The sequence below is a fragment of the Bos grunniens genome, chromosome 17, assembly GCF_055505025.1.
Source record: "Bos grunniens cultivar Pamir isolate PY7600 chromosome 17, Bosgru_T2T1.0, whole genome shotgun sequence".
Classification (NCBI taxonomy): domain Eukaryota; kingdom Metazoa; phylum Chordata; class Mammalia; order Artiodactyla; family Bovidae; genus Bos; species Bos grunniens.
This window is the reverse complement of record NC_141181.1, coordinates 10,484,698-10,507,393: the sequence shown is the minus strand read 5'-3', so window position 1 is coordinate 10,507,393 and position 22,696 is coordinate 10,484,698. Positions and strand designations below refer to the sequence as shown.

At 44.8% G+C, this 22,696-nt stretch overlaps 1 protein-coding gene across 16 annotated transcripts in view; it reads left to right on the top strand.

The window, feature by feature from the left end:
* Positions 1 to 22,696, top strand: part of ARHGAP10 (Rho GTPase activating protein 10) — a 376,372-nt gene that overhangs the window by 84,520 nt on the left and 269,156 nt on the right. For all 16 annotated transcript variants that reach the window (XR_015144127.1, XM_086346463.1, XM_086346459.1 and 13 more), the window contains 2 exons: positions 11,882 to 11,977; positions 12,051 to 12,112. Coding sequence is in view for 15 of the 16 variants with exons in the window: in XM_086346457.1 (XP_086202583.1) it covers positions 11,882 to 11,977; positions 12,051 to 12,112 (158 nt within the window). In the remaining variant the exon portion in view is untranslated. The remainder of the gene's footprint in view (positions 1 to 11,881; positions 11,978 to 12,050; positions 12,113 to 22,696) is intronic.

Genomic DNA, 22,696 nt, shown 5'->3' with positions numbered 1-22,696 from the left:
CATGGCAACCCACTCCACTATTCTTGCTTGTTGTGTTTTTTAGATTCCACATGTAAGTGATACCGTACAGTAGCTGTCTTTCTCTGTCAGACTTGCTTCACTTAGTATAACAACACCTGCAGGTCCATCCATGTTGTCACAAATGGCAAAAACGTCATTCTTTTTAATGGCCGAGTAGTAATCCGTTGTGTATTTCTACCACACCTCCTGTATTCCGTCATCTGTTGATGGGTACTTAGGTTGCTTCCCTGTTTTGGCCGTTGTAAATAACGCTGCTGTTTACATTGGGCTATGTGTATCATTTTGAATTAGTGTTTTCATTTTATTTTTAAGATATCTACCCAGGAGTGGAATTGCTGGGTCATATGATAGTTCTATTTTTAGTTTTTTGAGACGCCTCCATACTGTTTTCCACAGTGGATGCACCAGTTTTCATTCCTACCAACAATTTACGAGGGTTCCCTGTCCCCCACATCCTGGCCAACATTTGTTATTTGTGATCTTTCTGATAATAACCATTCTGACAGGTGTGAAGTGATATCTCATTGTGGTTTTAATTTACATTTCTCTGATTAATGATGTTGAGCATCTTTTTATATGTCTGGCCATCTATACATCTTTGGAAAAATGTCTATTTAGTTCTGCCCATTTTTTAAATCACTTTAAAAATATTGAGTTGTATGAGCTGTTTATATATGTTGGATATTAACTCCTTATGGGTCATAAGATTTGTAAATATTTTCTCCCATTTAGTAGGTTGTCTTTTTGTTTTGTCAGTGGTTTCCTTTGCTATTCTAAAACTTTGAGGACCACCGGTTTTTGTTGCTCAGATTTAGGTACTTCTCTGGATGTGTCAATGATCCTGCTGCTGCTGCTGCTAAGTCACTTCAGTCGTGTCTGACTCTGTGCGACCCCGTAGATGGCAGCCCGCCAGGCTCCCCCGTCCCTGGGATTCTCCAGGCAAGAACACTGGAGTGGGTTGCCATTTCCTTCTCCAATGCATGAAAGTGAAACGTGAAAGTGAAGTCGCTCAGTCGTGTCCGACTCTTCGCGACCCCATGGACTGCAGCCCACCAGGCCCCTCCGTCCATGGGGTTTTCCAGGCAGGAGCACTGCAGTGGGTGCCGTTGTTTCCACCATACGTTCTTGTTATTCAGCTTTGTTGGTCCATCAGCATTTCTTGTTTTCTCAGGTGATTAGAGAAGGTAGAAGTTGAGCGGGTGTTAGCCTGGTTATTCTTTCTCATACTTAAGCACTTCGCCTTATCCCACAGCATGTGTATGCATGCACACACGTGTGTGTGTGTGTGTGCACGTCCTTTGCGGCTTCTCTCCGGGACGTGCTATTCAGCTGGTGGACCATGTGTCCCCCACTAAGAGTGTACCTGTCACTGCCATTCTTTGCCTCACCAGGCTAAACCAAGGCTGGATTCTGTACTAAAATCTGGATTCTAGCGAGTGCTCTCCTTGAATTAGGTGTGTGAAATTGAGCTAGTTGTCCACAGCTGTGCTTTCTTCCCTGCCTGTAGAGTGAGGGGAAGACTGTCTGTGATTTTCAGATTGACTCCCGTGGGATCTGGTCTCACTGGGGAGCACTCAGTGGGAGATGGGGGCGCCTCAGGCAGGGTTCTTCATCCTGCCTCCACCTGGGCAGTTGTGCGTACCTCTTGGTTCCACTGTTGACTGGTTGTGTGATCTTGGCTGAGGTGCTTGACTGTGTGTCTCAGTTTCCTCCTCTGTAAAGTGGGCATGATGACAGAACATGCCTCTTGGAGTTGTGGTGATACCCAGATGAATCAATGAACACAAGGTGGTTAGGAGAGTACCCGACATTATCAGGTATGGTAGGCAGTGTAATGACTCTCCAAAGATGTCCCTTCCTAATTACCGGATAACCTGTGAATGTTAATTTTGGTGGCAGAAGAGACTCCGCAGTTGGGAGTAAGGATCCTGAGGCGGTGAGATTATCCCGTGTTGTCATGGTGATCCCATTGTAGTTATGGTGGTCCTTAAGAGAGTAAGAGGAGGAGACGTAATGACAGAAGCAGAGGTTGGATGTGATTGACGGCTGGGGGGCATGAGCCAAGGATTGTGGGCACCCTTTAGGAGCTTGAAAAAGCCGGCAAATGTATTCTCCTCTAGGGCCCCAGAAGGAATACAGCCCTGAGGGACCCGTCTGGACTTCTGACCTCTAGAAATAGAAGATAATAAGTTGGTGGTATTTTAAGCCACTCAGTTGGTGGTAGTTTACCTTAGAGCAGCAGCAGGAAACAAATATAGAAGTGTTAGCTGCTTAGATGTGTGGCTGAAGTTTGAATGAATGTCGTTCTCATCTGACAGCCTGCGGTGGCAGCTCCTCTCTCTCTACAGACACCCTCACCCAAAAAGACTCCCCATGTTTGTAGAGGTGTGCAGCGTGGCTGAGGTCTGGAATGCGGCAGGGTGTGGCGGTGAGGATTGGGTGGTGGTCTGCCTTGGGTGGTCAGGCAGGAAGTGTGCCTGCCCTGTGGGATTCTCTGCATTGCCCAGATCATTCCCCTCTGAAGCGTTTTTCGTAATGACGTGATCACTTTGGTCAACAGTATCTGGTTGTCTGTCATGCTCCATATTGGGTCTTTTTTTCTAGTTTTTATTTATTTGTTTTGGGCCATGCAGGGTTTTTTGCTGCTGTGTTGGCTCTTCTCTAGTTGGCAGCAAGTGGGGGCTGCTCTCTAGTTACAGGTGTGCAGGCTTCTTATTGCAGTGGTCCCTCTTGTGGAGCGTGGGCTCTAGGGCACGTGGGCTTCAGCAGTGGCAGCTCCTGGACTCGAGAGCACAGGCTCAGTAGTTGTGGCCCACAGGCTTAGTTGGGCTTCCCTGGTGGCTCAGATGGTAAAGAATCTGCCTGCAGTGTGGCAGACCTGGCTTCGATCCCTGGGTGGGGAAGATCCCCTGGAGGAGGGCATGGCAACCCACTCCAGTATTCTTGCCTGGAGAATCCCCATGGACAGAGGAGCCTGGTGGGCTACAGTCCATGGGGTAGCAAAGAGTCGGACACGACTGAGCGACTAAGCACAGCACAGGCTTAGTTGCCCCACAGTATGTGGGATCTTTCCAGATCAGGGATTGAACCCATGTCTCCTGCATTGGCGGGCAGACTGTTTACCGCTGGGCCACCAGGGAAGCCCCTCCGTATTGGGTCTCGAGTCCTGGTTTATGCATTTGTTTTGAGGCATCTGCATCTTTGTGGACTCAGCTTGTGTTCCTTTACCCCCGGCATTTGTCAGTTCAGGCCATTCTATTACTAGTGACTTGAGGTGGGGTTTATTCTGTGATTAAGAAGAACTCTGCACAAGCATTCTAATTGGGTTGGATTGGAGAGTTAGGGCTAGGATGGCTTTAATGTAAGAGTTGCACAGATGGTACTGGCCCTTGAGCTGCTTGAAGTATAGCCTGTGATGTGGCCTTCAGGCCATGACTAGCCCAGTAAGGCATTCTGGGCTGGAGAGACATTTGCACCACTTAAAAACTATCAGATGAGTTGTTTTCTTTCTTTTTTGACTAGTATAGAGAGGCCAGACGGCTATTCTTGTACACGGTGCTGCAGTCAATTCTGTAAATCTGGAAAAACACGAAGGAAAAATGAGAAGCCCGTCCACAGTCCTGGAGGAATTTTGTTTCACTTCCAAGTTCCTTGGATTAACATCAGCATTATTTCCTCGGCATGCATCTGACGTGAAAGAAATGAAGTTCTTAGAGTCTGCACCCTGTTCTTCTCTAAATAAAACACAGAGGAATTTGGGGACGTGTTTTGATGTGCAGAATGGGTGGTGGCCCTTCCCTTGGCAGAGCCGGTGCATATTTGATAATCTAGCGATTTCAGTCTCTACATGCCGAGGAATGTGAGCTTCTGTGTGCAGTTTGTCCATTTGGAAAAAGAGTTTAGGATTTGATATGGTGAAGAATCCTGAGTTTCAAATTTCGTGAGTGAGAAAGGTACATTTATTGGCTGCTTCATTTTCCATCTCAAACTGGGAATTAGAGAGCATGCCACGGTTCCTCAAGGGTGCCATTTAGTGGTTTGGTTGATGGGATGGGAAGTTGCAGAGAGATCCTGTGGTTACAACGTTATTCCCAGGGCCAGTCTTGTCACTTCAGGGGCTCTCATGTACCCAGAGGGCTACCTGGCAGTGACGTAGAACAATCTGAACAGAGAGGTTTCCCTTCCTTCCAAGTGCTGTATGTGTCTAATCGTTCAGAACTATTAGGTGCATAGGTGGCTGTGCTGTAAGAAATAATCTCGTTTGTCAAACCATCAAGGATGAGTGGGGCAATTCCAGCCAGCGTCTGGAGGCTCTCCAAACCTGGATTTAAACTGTGGTTAGGAACTTCCTTGGTGGTCCAGTGGCTAAGACATTGCACTCCCAATGCAGGGGACTCAGGTTCGATCCCTGGTGAGGGAACTAGATCCTACATGCTACAAATAAAGTGTGGTTGGATCTCTACATGTGGAGTTCTGCCCTCAGACTGAGTAGGTCTCAAATACAACTCCCCATCTCTCAAATTTCTTCCAACCCTGGCTGTATTTTTCTCTTCCATTTGCCTGCAGATTGAAGACCTAAAAGTTCCACTCTGGGAGACTCTGGAAGCGGCAAGTTCAGTTGAAAGACTGCAGATCCCTGTAATTCTTTTAAGTCAGCTATGCTTTTTGTGCACACAGGCATCATATTGGGCTTCCCAGGTGGCTCAGTGGTAAAGAATCCACCTGCCAAGGCAGGGAGACACAAGAGATGTGAGTTTGATCCCTGGGTTGGGAAGATCCCCTGGAGAAGGAAATGGCAACCCACTGCAGTATTCTTGTGTGGGAAATACCATGGACAGAGGAGCCTGGTGGGCTGTAGTCCCTGGGGTCACAAGAGTTAGACATAACTTAGCGACTAAATAACACCACCGACAACAAAGGTTTGGTCTTATCCAGTAGTATGTGCCAGCCTTGAAGGTGTTCCTAGAGAGTAGTGCTATAATTTACCATCCTTGGGAATCAGCATGCAGGAGAGGATGAGGGACATGGAAACATATGGTATATGAATTTTCCATTTAGTTCAGTTCAGTTCAGTCACTCAGTCGTGTCCGACTCTATGTGACCCCATGAACCGCAGCACGCCAGGCCTCCCTGTCCATCACCAACTCCCGGAGTCCACCCAAACCCATGTCCATTGCGTTGGTGATGCCATGCAACCATCTCATCCTCTGTCGTCCCCTTCTCCTCCTACCCCCAATCCCTCCCAGCATCAGGGTCTTTTCAAATGAGTGAGCTCTCCACATCAGGTTGCCAAAGTATTGGAGTTTCAGCTTCAACATCAGTCCCTCCAATGAACACCCAGGACTGATCTCCTTTAGGATAGACTGGTTGGATCTCCTTGCAGTCCAAGGGACTCTCAAGAGTCTTCTCTAACACCACAGCTCAGAAGCATCAGTTCTTCTGCTCTCACCTTTCTTTATGATGCAACTCTCACATGCACACGTGACCACTGGAAAAACCATAGCCTTGACTAGACGGACCTTTGTTGGGAAAGCAATGTCTCTGCTTTTTAATGTGCTGTCTAGGTTGGTCATAACTTTCCTTCCAAGGAGTAAGCATCTTTTAATTTCATTTCAAGTGTCTTTTAATTTCATTCAGTCACCATCTGCAGTGATTTTGGAGCAAAGCCAGCCACTGTTTCTACTGTTTCCCCATCTATTTGCCATGAAGAGATGGGACAGGATGCCATGATCTTAGTTTTATGAATGTTGAGCTTTAAGCCAACTTTTTTACTCTCCTCTTTCATTTTCATCAAGAGGCTCTTTAGTTCTTCTTCACTTTCTGCCATAAGTGTGGTGTCATCTGCATATCTGAGGTTACTGATATTTCTCCCGGCAATCTTGATTCCAGCTTGTGCTGCTTCCAGCCCAGCGTTTCTCATGATGTACTCTGCATATAAGTTAAATAAGCAGGGTGACAACATACAGCCTTGAGGTCCTCCTTTTCCTATTTGGAACCAGTCTGTTGTTTCATGTCCAGTTCTAACTGTTGCTTCCTGACGTGCATACAGGTTTCTCAAGAGGCAGGTCAGGTGGTCTGGTATTCCCATCTCTTTCAGAATTTCCCACGGTTTATTATCCATTTAGTTTGAGCCATTCAAGAGAACTAGTTGAGATCTGTGCAAAGGCTCTGGGAATCATGTCAAATCTCCCGAAAAGTCAGAACAATGTGATGGAGAAGACATCAGTAGAAGCTTGAGAGACCAAGGAGTTGATCCTTTGCCTCCAGGTCATAATATGAGCAGTCTAAAGAGGTCTGTGAGTTTGATCAAGTCACTAATCTATCTCTGAACCTGCTTAACCCATCTGTAACTTAAGGTAACATCAACACTCACCCTTCAGGCTGGTTATAAGAAATAAGTGAAATATTATTTGTAAGTCCATTAGCACAGAGTAGGCACTCAACAAAGGCAGTCGCATCTAGTGGGCCCTTCATTACCTTCCCCAGGCAGAGGAGCACTGCCAGCCATTGTAACTGAGACTGGTTGAGTTTCATGTGCTATGATAAACCTTTATCTTTGGCACAGAGGATCTTTGTACTTTTTTAATGGACTGTGTAAATGTAGTAAAGTGTCTTATGATTTTGTTATGTCTGAAAAGGCAGCAGAGATCTCTCAGAGTATAAACTACATGGGAGAGTGTGCTGTGCTTAGTCACTCAGTTGTGTCCACTCTTGGCAACGTCATGGACTGTACCCTACCAGGCTCCTCTGTCCATGGGGATTCTCCAGGCAAGAATACTGGAGTGGGTTGCCATGCCCTCCTCCAGGGGATCTTTGCAAGCAGAGGTTCAAACCCGGATCTTCCACATTGCAGGTGGATTCTTTACTGTCTGAGCCACCAGGGATTTAAAATGTACTTTAGAGACTTCCCTCGTGGTCCAGTGGTTAAGAATCCATCTTCCAATGCAGGGGACATGGTCGGGGAGCTAAGACCCCACATGCCTCAGGGCAGCAGTGCCTGGGAGCCACAACTAAGACCTCATGCAGCCAAAAACAAGTAAATATTTAAAAAATGTACTACACAACAGAAAAGGTGATAAATTTGTGATGATTAAATGGAACTGGAGTTTAGAGTGGTGAAATTTTTAAGCAATAAGTTTTTTAAATGAACTCTTAATAACACTAGAAAGAAGTCAGTGGAGGGGAAAAATGATTATATTCTAAAATAAAAATAGATGTAACTATAATACCTAGCACAGAGGTAAGAGAGAAAAGTATGGTATTTACATAGGAAGAAATGTATCATATTAGCTGTGCAAATATGATTCAGTTCAATTCTGCTGTTATAAATAGTTTCAACTAATGAGATTAGGAATTGAAATAAATGTTGAGAAATGGATGCATTTAAATTATAGCTTTCTGGAGAGTATCTTGCCCTGACATTATGAAAGCATGATTCTTGAAGTATTTTTTGACATGGTAGTTTTGGATAAAATAAAGGAAGAGACTCCAGAGGGGAAAAATAGATTTTATACCAGCATTTATGGTTCTGTGGGCTTCTCTGGTGGCTCAGATGATCAAGAATCTGATCCGGGTTCAGTCCCTGGGTAGGGAAGATATCCTGGAGAAGGGAATGGCAACCCACTCAACTGTTCTTGCCTGGAGAATTCTTTGGACAGAGGAGCCTGGCAGGCTAGAGTCCATGGGGTCATAAAGAGCCTCTGACACGAGCGAGTGACTAACATGGTTCTATATGTATAATATAAGCATTATATGTTGTTTATATCTGGCATATGTAAATAAGTACATAGAGATTTACATAGATAAACACACAAACGGAACCACTTACGTGCCCCTGTTGAGAACTGGCAAACATTAGCAAAATGGAATACGATAAAGTTATTAAAAATGATAATAAGCCCACACGCTCACTATTTGGAAACAGCTGCATGAACTAAAAAGCAAAAACTGTCTGGTCCCTGTTTCAAAGATAGAGGGAAGCACAAGGGTGCCAGCTGCTGCCTCAGGGCCCAGATAAGCTGAGGCGGGAGAAGAGAGAACCCCGAGAAAATACTGGCTAAATGAGGCAGTTTCAGGTGAGCAGCGCTGTGAAGGTCGCGCGCTGTGGAACAGAGCGGGGTGTAGGGCACAGGGGTGATGATTCTGGGGAGGGTGGTGCGAGGGGCAGGTTTCTGTGAAGGAGCCAGCCAGACGGGGGTGCGGGCGGGGAAGGAGCCCTTCCAGGACGGGACAGCACTTTGAAGCCTGGTAGTCTGGAGTGATTTGGCTTGTGTACACCAAGAACAGGCCGTCATGGCCAATCCTAGGGAATAATCCTATGTTTGCCTGGATTAACTCTGGACTGGCCTCGATAGCCAGGGTTTATATTTTTTTTTTAGAAGATATATACCTTTATTATTTTATTTATCATGCCCCTTGGCATGTGGCATATTAGTTCCCTGACCGGGGATCGAACCTGTGCCCCCCCCTGCCAGCGCAGAGCTTAACCACTGGACTACCAGGGAAATCCCCAGGCTTTACATTTTTATGATTTAAACATTTTTATTGTTTAGATGTGAAATTTTGGTGGAAATACAGAAATATGGGAACCAGGTGTATGCTTTAAAGAAGAATGAGAAAGCAAATATCCGCAGACTCACCACTAGGTTATGAGCTAAAATAACCTTTGAATCCCCTCGTAGCCGTCTGTTGCATCCTCTGCCGTTGTCCCAGGTGGTGAAGATCATGTGACTTTTGAGAGAATGATTCACTTACCGTTCTTAGTTGTTCTGTAATTTTGTGACCCGTGTATGCAACGTACACATAGGGTTTAGTGGAGCTTGCTTTGAACTTCATGTGAAACAGCCATACTGTGGATTCTTTCGGGACTTCCTTCCTCCTCTCCACGTTGTGAGGTTAATCTGTGTTGATGCGTGGATGTATGTTGTAGAAAGTACGCATCTGTAAGTGCACGTGTGCTGAAGTTTATCTTAGGAATTTACCTGGAAGGACAGTTGTAGGTTCTAGGTTCTTACCGAACTTATTAGATAATGCCAGAATACTTGAAAGGTGATTGTATCAATTTTTGGGCTTCCCAGGTGGCTCAGTGATAAAAAGAGTCGGATAGGACTTAGCGACTAAATCACCACCACCACATACCCATTCTTACCCTTGCTGGCAGTAAGTGAAAATTTTTGTTGCTCCAGATACACCAACCCTTGAGGTTGCCAGACTTACTGATTTTTGCCAGTCCGATGAGTGTACTGAGGTGTGTTGAGGTTTTCTTTTCACTTTTATAATCACTAATGAGTTTGAGCACCTTTTCATGTGGTTTTGGGCCATTTGGATTTCCTTCATTTTGTTTTGCAAAGAGCCTATTCAAATGTTTTGCCCAATTTTTTATGGGACTTTCTGCCTTACCTCAGTGATTCATAGCTGCTGTTTGTACCTTTGGGGTATGTGCTTTTTCTTTACTCTTTACTGTCTTTAAAATTTTAATACAGTCAAATTTCATTAACCTTTCTATATTAGTCTATTTATTACTTAGTAACAAATCACCCCGTGTCTAGTGGCCTAAGCAACAGTCTTTATTTCAGTTTGGACTCTGCCCATTGGGCAGTATGATCTCATCTGGGCTACCTCCTTTAAGGCGGGAAGCTCTGCTTCTATGGGTGGGATGTCTGACCGATGGGGCAATAAGTGGGGGGCTTGGGCCACACATCTTTTACCATTCAGGAGGCTAGCTGGGGCTTGATCACATGGCAGTCAGAGGCTTTCAATGGCGTGGAGCAGGGATGCGCGAAGTTCTGAAGTTGGAGGTTCCGAATTAGCAGTGTCCCTTTCATCACGTTCTGTTGGCCACAAGACCAGCCCAGATTCCGGGGGTGGGATAAAACTCTACCTATTGCCAAAGGAGCTGAAGAGTCCCATTAAAGAGAAGCCTCCTACAAAGGAGGGGTGGAGAAGGAGACCATGCTTGCACCCATCATGTTTTACATGATGGTTGTGCTTTTGTTCTGTACTCCAAGGGTAAGAAATTACGATCCTGTGTCACCTTCTAAAACGTTTCTGGTTTAGCTTTGGAAGAATGAGGTTTCCAAATCTGTGACAGTGGAGGTTGTTGATAATGAGGGAAGCTATGCATATCAGGGCAGGGGTTCTAGGGAAGACCTTTCTACCTTCTCCACAATTTGCTGTGAACCTGAAACTACCCTAAAATAGAAACTGTTAAGAAAACATTAAGAGGCCTTCCCTGGTGGTCCGGTGGTTAAGAGTCCACCTGCCAATGCAAGGGACGCGGGTTCCGTCCCTGGTCTGAGAAGATTCCGCATGCCACATGCCACCGGGCAGCTAAGCCCGTGAGCCACAGCTAGAGAAAGGCCACATGCCACAGTGAAGACTCAGCGCTGCCAGAAAGAAGATAAACAGCCAGACTGTGAGAGCGGCTGGGAGAACTGGGGAGGGTTCGTAGGAAGTTTAAGAAGTGAGAAGCAGCAGCTTGTCAAGGAGGGCATTGGGGAACCATTGTGCTTAATGAGTGGAGGTAAAGAGTTGGTTAAAAAGTTTTTTTTCCCAGTGTAAAAATAAGAAATTTTTTCTTTCACTCCTTGCTTGTTAGCTGTAATACAGTGACTAAAAAAGAGAAGCTTTTTGCTGCTACCATCTTACACCGTCTTATTAAAAACAGCCTTCAGTGTTCACGTCCAGTGCTTCGATTTCTTGTCCGTATTTATTTTTTGTGTAAGCGCTCTGATCAACAGTTATGGACTGGTGTTTTGCTTTTTCAACTTTTCTGTTTGCTTGACAGGAAGTGTTACTTTAACCCAGTCTGTCAGTATTCATTGTAGTGAGCCAGGAGCCGTACGTCAGGGAGCAGCAGCTTCTAAACCTTTGGAAGCAATCAAACCTTTGCTGTTGTACTAGCTGGGTGACTTAGTGCTAACATCTCCATGGTAAAATGGGGATAACCTTTATTCTCTCTTTAGAGCATTGAGAGAGGTTTAAAGAAATATGTATCCTGTAGTATCGTGTGTGGCCTGTAACATAACTGTTGAAAGTGAATGAAAGTGAAGTTGCTCGGTCGTGTCTGACTCTTTGCGACCCCATGGACTGTAGCCCTCCAGGCTCCTCCGTCCATGGGATTCTCCAGGCAAGAATACTGGAGTGGGTTGCCATTGCCTTCTCCAGGGGATCTTCCCGACCCAGGGATTGAACCCAGGTCTCCCGCATTGCAGGCAGACTCTTTAACCTCTGAGCCAAACTGTTAGCCTGTTACAGAAGAAGAATTTTCCACTATTTTCTATGAATCACCAGTTTAGAAAGAAAAAATAGATGAGGCCCTATAGGTCTTTTGGAGAATGAATTCTTTCTGCCATTTAAGCTTGGCCTTTGGCTTACCTGGCTGCTGCTGTTTGCTTTGAAAGCTCTTTGAATCCTCTGGGTTCCTCCAGCCAGAGCTGGAGCATCAGTTCAGGGCATCTGGTGGGCTGACTGGGCTTTGAGATGTCTGTGTTTGAAATCTTGGCGCCTAGTTGGATGTCACCAAGCCTCGGGAGGTGCTCTCAGGTGCAGTGTGCCCCTAATGACGGCTGGAACTTGACTTGGCCCACGTTTTGACCTGAGTGAGTAGAGAACGGGAGACTGCTTTTGGGAGCAATATAAATATTTCTCCAGCAACTGCTCCATCCTAGAACATAGCAGACAAACTCCCTGGGCGTGCCCAGGTGGGATGCCGGGCCCCTTGGCTGAGGTGCTGGGTTGTGTCTTGTCACAGCTCATGTGGAGGACAGCTCCACAGCTCTGCCATCTGAGGAGGAATCAGTTCATGCTAAACTTTGACTGGAAGCAAGGACGCCCGTGGTCACTCCATCTTTCTTTCCAGCTCTCTCAGCAGCCCAGCGGAAGTTTGCGCACTCCCTAAGAGACTTCAAATTTGAGTTTATCGGTGATGCAGAGACTGACGATGAACGCTGCATAGGTACGTAAAGACGAGGTTTTCGTTGGCTTTCCTTTGCTTTGGCCACGAAATAATGATGCCTTTCTCCTTACAGATGCTTCCTTGCGTGAATTTTCTAATTTTTTGAAGAATTTGGAAGAGCAGAGAGAGATCATGGTGAGTGGTGGGGTGTTCATGAACACATCCGTGTTTAGATGGGGGGAAATCTGGGTGTAGAAGCTGGCTCTGGTGGAGGTTTTGGTGCATTTATCTGTGGATGAGTAGAACCTGGTAATGGAAAGAAGCCTGGGTGAGGTTTGGGGAGCCTGGATTTCTAGTACCCCAGTGGCGCCACTCATGGGGAGATCTTGGACAAATTTCTGAACCTCTTGACCAATGCTCTGTGTCTTCATCTGTAAAAAGGTGCTTTGAACTGTATCAACACTTCCTAGATTTTTGTTAGCCCTGGAGCAGTTGCATTGAAATCAAGTCTCATGAAGAATCATCTTAACATATCATGAAGACAAAAGCAGGAAACTTATGGAAGGACTTATCTGGTGGTTTGGTGGTTAAGAATCCATCTGCTAATGCAGGGCACGTGGCTTTGATCCCTGGTCTGGGAACTAAGATCCCACGTGTCTTGGGGTATCTAAGCCTTTGAGCTGCAACTGCTGAGCCCACGCCACAACTCCTGAGCTTGCGTACCCTAGACTGTGTGTGCTGCAGCAAGAGAAACCACTGCAGTGAGAAACCCACACGCTGCAACTAGAGAGTGGCCCCTCCTCACCCCAGTTAGAGAAGGCTCATGTGCAGCAACAAACAGCCAGTGCAGTCAAAATTTTCTTTTCTTAAAAAACCAACAAAAACAACAACAACTTATGGAGAGGCAGAGGGATAGCAGGGCAGTGTTGGAACTTGCCTCATTCGGTGGGTTTCTAGGCTGTGTGCAGAGGAAGAGAACTTGAGCCTGCGAGACTTTAAAGTCCCACTTTGCCTTGAAATACACTGTCCCAACAGGAGTAGTAATAGCTCCCCTCCGTGGAGTGCTCGCCATGTGCCCAGTGCTGTGCTGAGTGCATTGTGTGCGTGATCTTACTTCACGTGAGTTCTGAGGGCGTTGAATAGTATTTACCAACATTTCTTAAACACTTGCATTTGTCTCCTGACATTCATTCACTCAACAGAGATTTACAGCAGAATCCCCACTAGATTGTGATACACTGTACTGTCACCAGTTTTTTCAGGCCTTAAAAAAAAGACAGGCTATTTTTTCTGTGTTCTCGAGAATGAGTACTTCCTAGAATTATGTTAAAGGGTAAGTGTATAAGCTGGAGGAGGAAGTGGCAACCCACTCCAGTATTCTTGCCTGGAGAATCCCATGGACAGAGGAGCCTGGCAGGCTACAGTCCTGGGGGTTGCAAAGAGTCAGATGTGACTGAGCGACTGGGCACGCACACGGCAGTGTATGAGTGAGTTCAGCTGTGGTGATAATGCTCCTGAACATGACAGCTAAGAGAATTGACCTTTACCCTGTGCCTGGTACTGGTCTAGGCTGTGTACCTGTTACTCAGTCCTTTAATTCTCATATCAGCCTTGTGATATAGACCCTGTGATTGCCCCCTGATTCACAGATGAGGAAACAGGTGCAGCACCTTGCCCAGGATCACGTGGTGGCTGAGGGCCGGAGTCAGGTCAGGGTAGAACCAGACACTCTGAACTGCCTGCCAGCTTCCTAGATGTTGCTGTCACAAGGCCAATTGCTGGTCGGGATTTTTAGCTGGTAGGATTGTAGTAGGAGAAGGAGGAGCAAAGTGCTGATTGTTTTTACCCCCAGTTGCACAACCAAATGTTGTTTATTTTTAAAACCTATTTTTATTAAAATTTTTTATTGGTGTATAGTTAATTTACAATATGGTATTAATTTCAAGTGTACATCAAAGTCAATCAGTTATACATACACAAATATATCTACTCTTTTTAAGATTCTTCTCCCATATAGGCCATTACAGAGTACTGAGTAGAGTTTTCGGTGCTTGCTATACGGGAGGTCCTTGTTAATCTATTTTATATACAGTAGAAAGCACTAATTTTTTACTTAAAATAACAACACCCATGGCCTCTAAAGGCTTTAATGTAATTCCCACTGCACCTTGAATTCTGAGATGATTTGTGTCTGTTGGAAATACTGAAGCGGGCACAAGAAGGTACTGTGTTTGCACTGGGTTCTTTTCTGGCACAAACTGACATATTCAGCTCTTATTAATATGCCCCTGTAGTCACTGATTTTTCAGTTCTTTAGAACAGTCTAAATGTCAGAGTGCATAAAAGTAGTGCCATGAAATCACCCTGTTAGGGCATGAAGTGGGTGTGGGTGTGGGCGTGTGGGTGGGGAAAGCGCATGTTCTTAGTTAACGTTAATAGTATCGGTTTTCTGTTCTCAACCCGCTTTGACCTTTAGTCCTATTTTCCTGGGATCCTGAGCATTCTGCATACGTGTTTGTTCTGCTTTTATGCTTCAGGTACTGTTGAGAGTCTGAGCACACAGAGGCAAACCAAGCCAAGTCCCAGCCCTCAGGGAGGTTACATTTTGGAAAGGAGAGGTGATAGACAAACTTATTGTCAAGTAGCAATAAGTGCTACAAGATAAAATTGAGGGGATTCCCAGGCAGTCCAGTGTTTAGGACTCTGTGCTCACTGCTGAGGGCCTGGGTTCAATTCCTGGTCTGGGAACTAAGAGCCCACAAGCCACCTGATGAGGCAAAAAAAAAAAAAAGAAAAACAAAATTGAGAAGGGCAAGGAGCCAGGGAGCACGTCGGGGCACCTTTACCTCTAGAGTGGCGTGGGAGGGAAGTCTTTGCGGTGGAGAACTGTGACAGCATCTTGGTACCCGGGGGAGGAGAACTTTAGGCAGAACGGCGCTGGAGTTTACCTCTACAGAAACACAGGGTGATATTCTGTAGCTGGTGCTCTGTATTCGTGGAGTTTGCCTTTGCAGATCAAAAATATTTGAAAAAAGATTCCGGCAAGTTCCAAAAAGTAAAACTTGCATTTTCTACATGCTGAAACTCTCTGTCTCCCGTATACATTGTAGTCACAGCTATTTACATAGCGTTTTCGTTAGGCCTTATTGTGCTTTTCAGATACTGTGTTTGTATTGCATGTTGGTGGTGACCTTAAGTTAAGCAAGTCTTTAGGCCCCATCTTCCCAATGACATTTGCTCCCTTTTTGACTCGGTCACATTTTGATAGTTCTTGTTAAAGTTCAAACTTTTTCATTGTTAACACATTTGTTGTGGCTGGCTGTGATCAGTGATCTTTGATGGCACTACGGCAAAGAGATCACGACTCACTGAAGGCTCAGATGATGGTTAGCATTTTATAGCAGTAAGATATTTCTAAATTAAGGTATGTACATTGCTTTTTAAAGATATGATGCTATTGCACACTCAGTGAACTGGTGGCTTAGATGGTAAAGAATCTGCCTACAATGTGGATGACCTAGGTTTGATCCCTGGGTTGGGAAGATTCCTGGAGAAGGAAATGGCAACCTGCCCAAGTATTCTTGCCTGGAGAATCCCATGGATGGAGGAGCCTGGTGGGCTACAGTCCATGGGGTCACAAAGAGTCGTACACGACTGAGCAACTAACACTTTCACTTCATATTAAAAACATAGCTGTGTATACTGGGAAATCACAAAATATGTGTGACTTGCTTTATTGCAACATTTGCTTTTTTACAGTTATCTGGAATTGACCCTGCAATTCCAGTCTGCTAAAATTGAACCTCTAAGGTCTGTCGGTTTGTATTATGTATTGCAAGTCATCTAGAGATGATTTCAAGTATATAGGAGGATATGTATAGGTTATATGCAAGCATTATGCCATATTTATGTAGGGGACTTCAGCATCCTTGGATTTTGGTGTCCATGGCCATCCTTGAACAGTCCCCACTGGATTCTGAGGGACAACTGTACCTCTGGTTTCTGTGCCTTGAGATGAATTGGCAGGATTGTGGTCTTAGCTCCAGGCTGTCTGATAGAAAGTGTGGTTCTCAGAGCTGTTGGGAAGCTGACCTGTTGATTGAATCTTCAGCAGTGCCGGGGGTTGATTGGGCCTCTGTCTCAGGCAGGATGAGGGTGACAGGGCTGGGTTTCCAGCGTAGGGTAGAAGTAGGAACGGGATGGTGTCTGTATAAGGCCATGAACCTCAGAAAGGAATGGGACAGCATGTCACAACCCCTGTGTGGGGATGGCAGCTCCCAGACGGCAGGAAATGAACCAGAGCCAGGAAGCAGTGGAGGGTGGCTGCCACAGACCACGGAGTGCAGCGGGCACCTAATGCTTCCTTAAAGTTAGTATCTAAACTGTTTAGTCTGGAAAATTGTGAGCATGTGCAGATGGAGAACTAGAATTAAACTACACATCCTCAGTGGTCGCCTTCAGTGGGCACTGCCACACGGCCAGGCCTGTTTCTCCTGAACTCCTCACCACCCCACCCCCAGTATTTTGACAGAGAGTCCAGTATTATATTGTTTTATCATAACTCTCAAAGATAATACTCTTTTGAACCACAATATCCTTGGTCAAAGATGGGCTCGATAAAGGACAGAAATGGTATGGATCTGACAGAAATGGTATGGACCAGAAGATAAGAAGCAGTGGCAGGAATACACAGAAGAACTGTACAAAAAAGATCTTCACGACCCAGATAATCACGATGGTGTGATCACGCACCTAGAGCCAGACATCCTGGAATGTGAAGTCAAGTGGGCCTTAGGAAGCATCACTATGAACAAAGCTAGTAGAGGTGATGGCATTCCAGTTGAGCTATTTCAAATCCTGAAAGATGACGCTGTGAAAGTGCTGCACTCAATATGCCAGCAAATTTGGAAAACTCAGCAGTGGCCACAGGACTGGAAGAGGTCAGTTTTCATTCCAATCCTAAAGAAAGGCAATGCCAAAGAATGCTCAAACTACCGCACAATTGTATTCATCTCACACGCTAGTAAAATGATGCTCAGAATTCTCCAAGCCAGGCTTCAGCAATATGTGAACCGTGAACTTCCAGATGTTCAAACTGGTTTTAGAAAAGGCAGAGGTACCAGAGATCAAATTGCCAACATCTGCTGGATCATCAAAAAAGCAAAAGAGTTCCAGAAAAACATCTATTTCTGCTTTATTGACTATGCCAAAGCCTTTGACTGTGTGGATCACAATAAATTGGAAAAATCTGAAAGAGATGGGGATACCAGACCACCTGACCTGCCTCTTGAGAAACCTGTATGTAGGTCAGGAAGCAACAGTTAGAACTGGACATGGAACAACAGACTGGTTCCAAATAGGAAAAGGAGTACGTCAAGGCTGTATATTGTCATCCTGCTTATTTAACTTCTATGCAGAGTACATCATGAGAAAAGCTGGGCTGGAAGAAGCACAAGCTGGAATCAAGATTGCTGGAAGAAATATCAATAACCTCAGATATGCAGATGACACCACCCTTATGGCAGAAAGTGAAGAAGAACTAAAGAGCCTCTTGATGAAAGTGAAAGAAGAGAGTGAAAAAGTTGGCTTAAAGCTCAACATTCAGAAAACGAAGATCATGGCATCCAGTCCCATCAGTTCATGGCAAATAGATGGGGAAACAGTGGAAATAGTGGCTGACTTTTTTTTTTTTTTTGGGCTCCAGAATCACTGCAGATGGTGATTGCAGCCATGAAATTAAAAGACACTTGCTCTTTGGAAGGAAAGTTATGACCAACCTAGACAGCATATTAAAAAGCAGAGACATTACTTTGCCAACAGAGGTCCATCTAGTCTAGGCTATGGTTTTCCCAGTTGTCATGTATGGATGTGAGAGTTGAACTATAACGAAAGCTGAGTGCGGAAGAATTGATGCTTTTGAACTGTGGTGTTGGAGAAGACTCTTGAGAGTCCCTTGGACGGCAAGGAAATCCAACCAGTCCATCCTAAAGGAGATTAGTCCTGGATGTTCATTGGAAGGATTGATGTTGAAGCTGAAACTCCAATACTTTGGCTACCTGATGCGAAGAACTGACTCATTTGAAAAGACCCTGGTGCTGGAAAAGATTGAGGACAGGAGGAGAAGGGGACGACAGAGGATGAGATGGTTGGATTGCATCACCGACTCAATGGACATGGGTTTAGGTGGACTCCGGGAGTTGGTGGTGGACAGGGAGGCCTGGTGTGCTGCAGTTCATGGGGTTGCAAAGAGTCGGACACGAATGAGCTACTGAACTGAACTGAATCTTTATCACACCTAAAAATAAACAGTAGTTCCTTGAGATTACAAAGAATTAGGCCATATTCATTTTTCCCCCTGATACTCATTTACATTTTGTCTCTCCTATTACCTCCTTCCCATAACAGTTGGATTTGTTGGAATCTGGATCCAAAGACACTGCATTTGATTGATAAGTTTCTAAGTGCCATTTAATATATAGATTTTTCTTCTTCTCTTTCCCTCTTGACTGGAATTCCTGATATTGTTCCATTTGTTAATAGCACTACCACCTGAGTTATCAGTGAGTTATAATAATTAAATGAATGAATGTTAAAATCAATGGCACTTAACCCATGTTGGCATTATTTGGTGTTTCTGTCTAATCTTTATAGATAGTGGTTACTTGTTTTTTTAACCATGAAAATTGCATGGCATCATTATGGCTACTTTCGTTATATAACCTTTGATCGCTTAGTCAACAAAAAAACTTTGATGCTTTACCAGACTCCAGCCTGAAACTTTTGAGTAAGAAAAGATAGCTCCCTCAACAAGTGTCCAATGTGGTCTTGAGTAACTGTTAAAAAGTGAATTAAAATATATCATACTAAGTGCTAAACAGAAATACAGGGTGTAGTTGCCTGGAGAGGCGAGGAGTGGAGACTGTGCTTGCTGGGAAGGGCGTTATGAAAGAAGTGGTATTTGCACTGGAGTTTGTGGGGATAGAGACTTGGGGGTGAGGCTCTTTGTATAGTTTAACAAAGTCATACCTGCAAACACAATGACAAGGAAATTCAGGAGCTAAAATGGATGCCAGTACTTTCTGAGAACTTTGGAAAACTCTTGTTTTTCTTAAAATTGTTACAAAACAGCAGCATGTTAAAAGTCACATATTAAAAAAAAGAGCATGGAAAATGACTGCTGTAAAATAGAGGTAGACATACTCTGAAATTGGTTCCAAGAGTTTAACAAAATCTTCATGTCACTTAATCTTTAAAAGTGATTAGTCAGCAGATATGTAGAAAAGACGCTCAACGTCACTAATTATTAGAGAAATGCAAATCAAAACTTACAGTGAGGCATCATCTCATACTGAGCAGAATGGTCATCACCACAATATCTACAAATCAGTGTTGGAGAAGGTGTGGAGAAAAAGGAGCCGTCCTGCACGGTTGTTGAGAATGTAAAATGGTGTAGCCACTATGGAGAGCAATATGATGGTTCCTCAAACAAATAAAAATAGAGTTCCGATAAGATCCAGAGATCCTACTGCTGAGCATCTATCTGGACACAACTATGATTCAGAAAGGTATATGAACCCCTGTGTTCACACAGCACTGTTTGCAATAGACAAGACATGGAAGCAACCTAAATGTCCACTGATGAATGAATGGATAAAGAAGATGTGGTGTGTACACAAACACACACACATACACACACCCATACACTGGAATATAACTCAGCCATAAAGAAGAACAAAATAATGCCATTTGTGGCAACATGGATGGAAATAGAGGGTATCATGCTAAACGAAGTAAGTCAGAAAGAGACAAATATCGTATGATTATCACTTACGTGTGGAATCTAAAACAGGACACAGATGAACCTGTCTATGAAGCAGAAACAGAGTCATGGACACCAGGCTTGTGGTTGCTGAGGGGAGTCGGGGGGAAGGATAGACTGGGAGTTTGGCATTAGCAGATGCAAACTCTTACATACAGACTGCATAAACAAGACCCTACTCTGTAGCACAGGAACTATATTCAATATCCTGAGATAAACCATAGTGGAGAAGAATATAAAAAAGAATATGTATGTATAACTGAATTACTTTTCTGTTCAGCAGAAATTAACAGTGTAAACCAATTGTACTTCAATTTTTTAAAAAGTGATGAATATTTCCTGGTGTCCTAAATTAAATGATGGTGTAGCATAATATGTAGATATTTACAATTAAGTCATTAATATAATCTGTATTTTAGAAGGCAAAGACTGGTGGCACATATTTTTTAAAAAGCTTTCCATCTCTGAAATAAATGTTAAAATATGTTTTGGGGCTTTAAGGGATAAAGACATGAGACTGGATGCTCAGCAATCAGGAATACATGCTTCTCTGTTTTGAGGCGCCAGGTATGTATGATCACATGCCTCATGTATGCCTCAGTGGGCTGGATATATGTATGTAGTTCGGCAAGCACTCTGTGTCAAGTGCCATCAAGACAAAGGCGTAGTTCTGAGCCTTGAGTGGTTAGTGCTGCACTGGGGAGATTGTCCAAAGTGTGCATTGTGGAAAGTTACTGGGGAATTCGGGGAAGGCGCTTTAGAGACATTGTTTCTGGTCTGAGTTGATATATTGGAGTTAGCCTGGGATGGAAAGATGGAAATGAAGCCTGTTTCTTTTCTGCTTTTTTTTTTTTTTTAAACACTTACTTATTTGGCTGCAGTGGGTCTCAGTTGTGGCATACGGGATCTTTAGTTGCTGCATGTGGGATCTAGTTCCCTGACCAAGGATTGAGCCCGGGCGCCCTGCATTGGGAGCGCAGAGTATTAGCCGTTGGACCACCAGGGAAATCCTCAGTTTCTTCCTTAAGGGAAAATGGATTGAATGTGGGGAAGAGGGAAGCTGTGTTTGCATATCCTCCCCCCACCAATGGTGTCCAGCTCTGTAGCTGTTAAAATGAAGTGTTAGAAAGTGGAGAGAATGCCAGTCTAGGAAGTCAGTGGTTCCCTCCATGCGTGAAAGTCAAATTTCTATGAACGGATGTGCCATGTCCTTGAAAAGGTCAATATTGCCCTTTTTCAGGACAGTGTTTCCAAGTGAGTAGTTTTTTCCTGATCATGTTGCCAACTGTTGAGGTGGAGAGCCAAGTCCACGGGATGCCTGTGTCACTTCCGTGCATGTCCCCCGAGAAAAGTCCTGTGTGGTGTTCCCCTGCCAGAATTCCGGACATGCTCTCCCTGGTGGGGCAGGACATGCCGTACTTATCTGCAGTGGGCAGCTGGCCAGGAATTTAGGGACGTTTAAAATAGTGCTGTTGTGTTGATGATGTTCTTTTGAAAGCCCTTCATGTTGTATTTACTTCTCTGCGTGAGTCCTGTCATCCTGCGTTTTTAATTTTTGTCCGTTGCTGTAAATCGGGGAGTTTTCAGTGATGCTGAGTATATGGGAGTTCTGGTACATCAGGGCAGTTGCCTGAGGCCCAGAGGTGCAGGGAAGCTTGGGGAAGGCGGGCGTGTCTGGAGAGAGAAGTGAGAGCTTGCCCAGTGGTGTCCAGACGTAGGCGGGCATCTTGTCCCTCAGTTGCATCCTCTTCCCCCTTGAGCTGTCTCTGTGTACACAGACTCTTCAGGCTTTTGAGACCTCTTCCTTCCTTCCTTTCTGTTTTTTCTTCTCCATGTTCTTCCCCACCACAGATTTTACTCTTGTGAACCCACTGGGCCAGGAAGCACTTGCTGGGTGCTGGACCCTGAGCTTATGTCCTGATAAAGAAAGCACTGGGTTGAGTCTTGAAGGCTTTAGTTACTATTGGGTTGGCCAAAAAGTTAGTTTGGGTTTTTCTGTATGCTCTTACAGACCCAGTGGACTTTTTGTCTGACCCAGTAGTTTGGATGCTTCCAGGCAAGGCAGGATGGGTGTTCCCTCAACTCATTCTGATTTGCTTCACTCCTTTCTCATCATTCTTACCTAGTCTCAAGGATCTTCTGGAAGCATTTGGTTATGTGATTTCTGTATCTTTTGGGGGTTTTGACACTGATTTTTGTTTCAAACTTTCTATGACAATTTTAAAGTTTCAAAAATGCTTCATGGCGTTATTAAAATAATACATGTTGGTTGTGTGTGTGTGTTAGTCACTCAGTTGTATCTGAGTTCTCTGTGACCCCACAGGTTGTTGCCCATCAGGCTCCTCCATCCATGGAATTTTCCAGGCAAGAATACTAGAGTGGGTTGCCATTTCCTTCTCCAGGAGATCTTCCTGACCCAGGAATCAAACCCGGGTCTTCCGTGTTGCAGGCAGACTCTTTACTGATTGAGCCACTAGAGAAGCCCGTGTGTGTTAACATGAACTAAGTAGCTTTTACCACTGGGGAGAAACTTCCGTGACATTCTGTCTTTAGTACCACCTTGGGTGGTGGTTCTCCAAGCTGGGTCGGTGGACCAGTAGCGGAACTGGGAACTTGTTTGGAAATGCAAACTTTCGGGCGCCTGTCCAGACCTACTGAATCAGGAACTCTGGGGTGGGGCACGTCAGGCTCTGTTTTAATAACCCTCCAGGTTGTTGTGCAACATTTCTACAACTGCACCACTGGCCCCGGGTGCTCGTGAAAGCTCCACTGGCTTTCGTAGTCTTGGAGCCAGATCTGTCTGAAAGTTTTTGTTGTTGTTGAGTCTCTCAGTTGTGTCCCACTCTTCGTGACCCTATGAACTGCAGCAAGCCAGGCTTCCCTGCCCTTCACTATCTCCTGGAGCTTGCTCAAACTTATGTCCACTGAGTCGGTTGTGCCATCCAACCATCTCATCCTCT